Genomic DNA, 6,106 nt, shown 5'->3' with positions numbered 1-6,106 from the left:
AAGGGACCTGAATATGGTTAAACTCCTCTTCTACTGGGAATCCAAATTAATACTTAATACTTGTAGCTAAATTTTTAACAGAAATTGTCAGATGCTCCTTTAACCAAGAGTATGTACATAACATTGACATTGCTTATGAATGATATTTGTTGTCCATAGGACTTATAAATTATGACAGACAAGTTTTCAACTTCTTTTTTTTTTTTAAATAAGACTACAGGAAATTTCTCCCTGGCATGGCTTGCGATTCCTGGCCCATTCCAAAAGAGTTAATACATCTCCTCCCAGCTTCCCTAAATGCTGAAGATATCCTAGTAGATTCCTGCTGAGAATCTACCTGAGAAAGGAATCACCCTTTCTCTTATCCCTACTGCAGATTGTTACTTTATTCCTGGAATTTGATTTTAAGGACCCAGAAGGAAAAAAAAAAAGCATTTGCTGAAATGAATTTATTATGCTACAACTTCAGAACAAAACTTCCACAATTGTGGGTGAGGACAGAGTTCATGCCGATGCGGTGGCAAAAACACAGCAGTTCCTGGAATGGCAGTCGGGTTCCCTGGCTTGAGTCCTTGACTGCTTACCTTGGGCAGGTCATTCCCCCCTCCATGGGCTTTCAGTCTCGTCAGGTGTCAAATGATTTCTAGGGGCCCCTTCACATCCAAGGTCCCACGAGGCTACTGGAAGTATGAAGATTAGTTGGAGAAGCTGCCCAAATCTCTGGATGTGGGGCCAGGGCAGCAGAAAGAGAATGTGATAAGAGATATGAAAACCCTCGGAGAAAAGGTAAAGGTGTTGAATGACACACACACTCCAATTTGCCACGGCACGTCCCCAAAACATGGGCACCTGACATGCTCCTGAGAGTTCAGTGCTGGCCCAGACGCCCCACTGCCAAGCTGACAGGAAGCAGAGAAGGCCATTGCTTTTCTGTTTGGGGACCTTGGCTGGGACAGAAGGGAAGAGAGGACCGGAGTCAGCTTCAGAAGCCAGTGAAATGGCAATGAACCCTGGAGGCTGATCCTCTCCAGCCTGGTGTTGCCAAGGAGGACAATCCATTCCATCAGACCTAGGCCAAGCTCTGGCTCACACATACAGGCAAAAATAGAAAGGGGTGGGAGAAGAAAGGTGTTTACTTTTGTGATTTCCCCTTATGCGCCGCCTCTTAATAGTGTTATAATCTCTCCACAAACAGGCAGTCATGGCCCACAGTCCTCCTCCATTGATAAAAGCCTCCTTAATAATTCCTGTATAGTCCTAAAGCCTTCTTAAGGTCTCCTGGTCACTCTCTGGGAAGCCGGAAAGCAAGTTTAGGAGGCGGCAGGATGGGGTAGAAAGAGCACTGGTGCCAGGTCTGTCAGTGACTGTGAAAAAATCTTCCTGAGGCACTTGAATTAGACAGAATCTAAAAAATGTTTACTGGCTGGGCATGGTGGCTCACGCCACTCTGGGAGACTGAGGTGGGTGGATTGCTTGAGCTCAGGAGTTCGAGACCAGCCTGAGCAAGAGCAAGACTGAATCCCTACTAAAAATAAGAAAACTGAGGCAAGAGGGTCACTTGAGCCCAAGAGTTTGAGGTTGCTGTGAGCTATCATGACGCCATGGCACTCTACCCAGGGTGACAGTAAAACTGTGTCTCCAAAAAAAAAAAAAAAAAAAATCTGTTTACATTTTCAAAGTATGTATCCATGTCTCTCAACCAGGGGCTATTCACCACCAGGGGGTGAATTTGGTAATACCTGGAGACAACTGTGGTTGTTATTACTGAGGGGGTGCTATTGGCATCTACTTGATAGAGGGCAGGGATGGTGGTAAACATCCAGTGATGCATGGTACAGCCCTCCACAACCAGCAGCTATCTGGTCCCACATGCTAACTGTGCTGAGGTCGAGAAACCTTCGTTTATACTGAAGTGAAGAGGGTCCACAGAGAAGAAAAGAAGGGATGGAAAGAAAGGAAAAGCAGGGGTTGAGGACCTGTTTCTAGATCATGAGGTTTGCATCAGTTATGTGTTTTCCAGCCTTTCTTCCTACGACCAATACCCTTTTATTTTTCCTTGGAATTACAAGGCAAGTTTGAGCAGGTTTTTCACAAGAACATCTTCCTTATCCTTAAAATGCCAAGTCCTGATCCAGTACAAAGAGCTCCGCTATAAGACATGACAAAGATATAAATATAAGCAGTTATGAAACAAGCAGAACTGCAAGGTGGGTGGTGGGGGCACATGGAGGGACAAAACATATGCCCTTAACTCCATTTCTGTGAGTCAGTGTTTCTGCAGTCACAACACAGAACAACAACTGTGGGGCAAGCTGTACCCACAGCAGGCAGAACTGATCTAGGACACAAATGTCAGGAGAAGCTCAGGTCTGCAGCGGCAGATTCAAAGGCAAATGAAAGAGTTAAGCAATCAGCGCATGTCATTCTTGTATCAGTCCACATTAAGCCATCGGGCAGTTATTACAAATAGTTACCTGAGGTTTCCAGTGGGGGAGGCAACAACACTCCGGTCAAGGGGTTTTGGGGAAACAGGTGCAATGCAGACATGGTTAAACAATTTATTGACTGTAAACATTAGACCTTGCTCAGCAAAACAACTGAAGCTGCCCCTCAAATCCCTGCCTACATCACCCCGTTTGAGCAAATAAGAGGAACGAGGGAGAGTCCATGTTCACAGATGAGAGGTCCAAGATACTCAAGAGCCTCAAGTCCAAGGGTGCAGGAAGGAATATCTCCTTCAGATAGAAGCAGCAATATATTACCCTTAATACTTCACCAGTGAGGTAGATACGTGGAAAAGACATCACAACATAGCAGACCCAGGTCCTCGAGGACTAAAACTCTTTAGACATAAACTTACAAGTTCTGTGCAAAGAGGAACTGAACTGTACAAGGAACAAATAGTCACTCAAATACATTTTCTGGGTTTCTTTTTACAGCTTAAAAAAATAAAAAAAAGGCAGAAGGATGCCCTCCCTCCTGCACATCTCTATACAATTTTATTCTAAATTTATTACACTCAAGTTAAATAGTCTATTTAGTGTTCTGTTGGGTTGGGGGATCTTAGAATGTAGAAAAACTGCTTTATGGCAGTGAGTCATTTGTGCTACAATTTCTCCCTTGTGAATCAATGCTATCATTAGGCACAGTACCTTGACAGTTCACAAAGTCTCCCGTGCCTGGGGCCTCCTCACACAGCAGTTTGCTTTCTTTCTCCTGTTCCAGGTGATAGGCACTCTGCTCCCCTGAGTAGTCACTTTTGCCATTGCTGTTGTTGGAGTAGCCATTCCCAAAGGCCTTCAAAGAAGACCTGCGTAGGCACAGGAGTTCCTGGAAGGCAATCCTGAAATCTGGGCTTCGGCAGTAGATAAGGGGATTGAAAGCAGAATTGACATAGCCCACCCAGTTCAGGAGGATGTAAACTTCCTTAGGGATGAGGTTATCCTGGATCACATGCACAATGTTGACGATGAAGAAGGGCAGCCAGCAGAGGGTGAAAGTGCCCATGATGATGCCCAGTGTCTTGAGGGCTTTGTGTTCCTTCAAGCAGAACTTGGAGCTTCTGCGGAGTCCATGCCCACTTCGCCCATCCTGCTCACCCTGGCTGAGGTTCTGTGCATGGAAGCGGCCCTCAGACCTGTCAATCTTCTGGAGCTGTCTTTTGGCCACCCGGAAGACCCTGGAGTAGACAAAGACCATGATTACCAGAGGCACGTAGAAGGACACAATGGAGGAGGCAATGGCATAGGCTTGGTTCGTAAAGAAGTCACAGCAGGTCTCCTTGGCATAGCAGTTGATGGCCTCCTGGTGGGTGGCCCGGTACCAGTGCATCTGGATGGGCAGGAAGGAGGTAAGGCCTGACACAATCCACACCATCAGAATGACCACCCGGGCTTTATTCTTGGTCAGCAGGCTCTGGTACTTGAAGGGTGATGTGATGGCAACGTAACGATCCACTGCGATCACGCACAGGGTCTCAATGCTGGCCGTGACGCACAGCACATCAATGGAAGTCCAAAACTCGCACCAGAAGTTGCCAAAAGTCCACATTTTCATGATGATATGGCTGGCCCCAAAGGGGACCACAGCCAGGCCCATGACCAGGTCAGCACAGGCCAGAGAAGTGATGAAGTAATTGGTGACTGTCTGCAGACGCTCAAACCTGGCAATGGCAGTGATGACCAGCACGTTACCAAACACGATGGCCAGGACGATGAGTGACATGACGATACCCATGCCCACCACCCAAGCCTCGTCCCGTTCCTGTGTTACATCGTGGTCCGGCGCATGGCTTCCGTTGGGCGCAAGCAAGAAGACGGTGTCATTCCCGGGCTGCCCCATGGCGCGCTGGCTGGCAGGTGAACGCACGGGCTGCCAGAGCCTCAGCGGGCAGACCTCCGGCGGGGCGCTGCGGGCAGCGAGCGGACGCCTGGAATCCTCATTCAGCCGCCGGGGGGTAGGTGCGGTGGGGGCGCATTCCGCACTCTCAGTTTGCGGGGTGCTCTGAGCTCGCTGTGCTCGCCGGTTCCAGCCTGCACTCTGGAGAAGCCGCCTTGGAGTGCGCTCTGCCCGTTATGTGCGCAGGACTTTAGAGGACCTGCCTTCCCGATGACGTAGAGAAACTTTCGTCCAATGCGGCGCCGGGAGCCCCGAAGGGGAGCGGCCCTCCTCCCTTTCACTCCCTTCCCCTGGCCTGCCCCGCTCTTGGGGCTGACCCGGGCGGGGCCCAGCTGCTCCCTGGCGGGCGGGCCACCACCTCCTCCCAGCTACCTTGGCTGGCCCCAAAGGGCTAAAGCTGGGGCGGGCGAGCTTACCAGTCAGCCTGAGAGCTCTTGGCTCTTCTGTGACTGCTACCTGTCCGCCCCGGCAGCCTGTGTGGCCTGAGGTCTCAGGGCAGAGCACAGCGCACGTACACTCTCCTACATTCGGAAAGAGAGAAGAGAGTGCCCACCGGAACGCGTACATACAGGCAGAAATGCACCCTGGCAGACATGCTCAGACTCATACGGCACCACAGCCACTGAGACACACCCGCCAGGCGCACTGACGTGCACCCTAGCGCGCGCTCACGCGGAACCCGACAGGCGCAAAGTCACCCCTCTCCAACACAGAGGCGCGGCCAGAAACAAACACAGAAGCACCCAGAAACGCAGAGGCATGGTGACACACGCAGAAAGAAGTAAACACACACAGACATTAACTCGGAGGTATGCTGAGAGACCTAACAAATCTCCTTCACCCAAGCACTCCTAAACGCCGGCAGCGGCCCCCTTCCTGGTAACCCAGTATATTCTTTTTCAAATATTTGGCAAGATCACAGGAGGTGACTTCAACAGCTGCCGATTTCCTCAGCACGCTCACTGTTAAGTACTTCTTTTTTTTTGAAATTTTAAATAAACATTTTATTAACAACATTCATATTTTCCCCGTTTCCAAAGTAATTTAATAATTATAATTTTAATTTTTTTAATTAAATCATAGCTGTGTACGTTAATGTGATCATGGGGCATCATACAGTTGTTTCATAGACCGTTTGACACATTTTTATCACTCTGGTTAACATAGCCTACCTGGCATTTTCTTAGTTATTGTGCTAAGACATTTACATTCCACATTTACTAAGTTTCACATATACCCTTGTAAGATGCACCGCAGGTGTAATCCCACCAAACCCCTTCCCTCTGCCCACCTCCCCCCTCTCTCCCCTCCCTTTCCCCCTTCCCCCTATTTTTAGGTTGTAACTGGGTTATAGCTTTCATGTGAAAGCCATAAATTAGTTTCATGGTAGAGCTGAGTACATTGGATACTTTTTCTTCTATTCTTGAGATACTTTACTAAGAAGAATATGCTCCAGCTCCATCCATGTAAACATGAAAGAGGTAAAGTCTCCATCTTTCTTTAAGGCTGCATAATATTCCATGGTGTACATATACCACAATTTATTAATCCATTCGTGGATCAATGGGCACTTGGGTTTTTTCCATGATTTAGCAATTATGGATAGGGCTGCAATAAACATTCTGGTACAAATATCTTTGTTATGGTGAGATTTTTGGTCTTCTGGGTATATGCCTAGTAGAGGAATTATAGGATTGAATGGCACTTT

At 48.1% G+C, this 6,106-nt stretch overlaps 1 protein-coding gene across 1 annotated transcript; it reads right to left on the bottom strand.

Annotated features, from left to right (window-relative positions):
* Nucleotides 1-2,544: 2,544 nt before the first annotated feature.
* Nucleotides 2,545-5,090, bottom strand: ADRB2 (adrenoceptor beta 2). The gene has a single exon (XM_053567234.1). The coding sequence runs from the start codon at nucleotides 4,339-4,341 to the stop codon at nucleotides 3,085-3,087; it is 1,257 nt and encodes a 418-aa protein (XP_053423209.1). The 5' UTR covers nucleotides 4,342-5,090; the 3' UTR covers nucleotides 2,545-3,084.
* Between the last annotated feature and the right edge of the window lie 1,016 nt (nucleotides 5,091-6,106).

This window comes from Nycticebus coucang, chromosome 17, assembly GCF_027406575.1.
Source record: "Nycticebus coucang isolate mNycCou1 chromosome 17, mNycCou1.pri, whole genome shotgun sequence".
Taxonomy (NCBI): Eukaryota; Metazoa; Chordata; class Mammalia; order Primates; family Lorisidae; genus Nycticebus; species Nycticebus coucang.
Note: the sequence above shows the minus strand (reverse complement) of the source record. Positions and strands in the feature narration are given on the sequence as shown.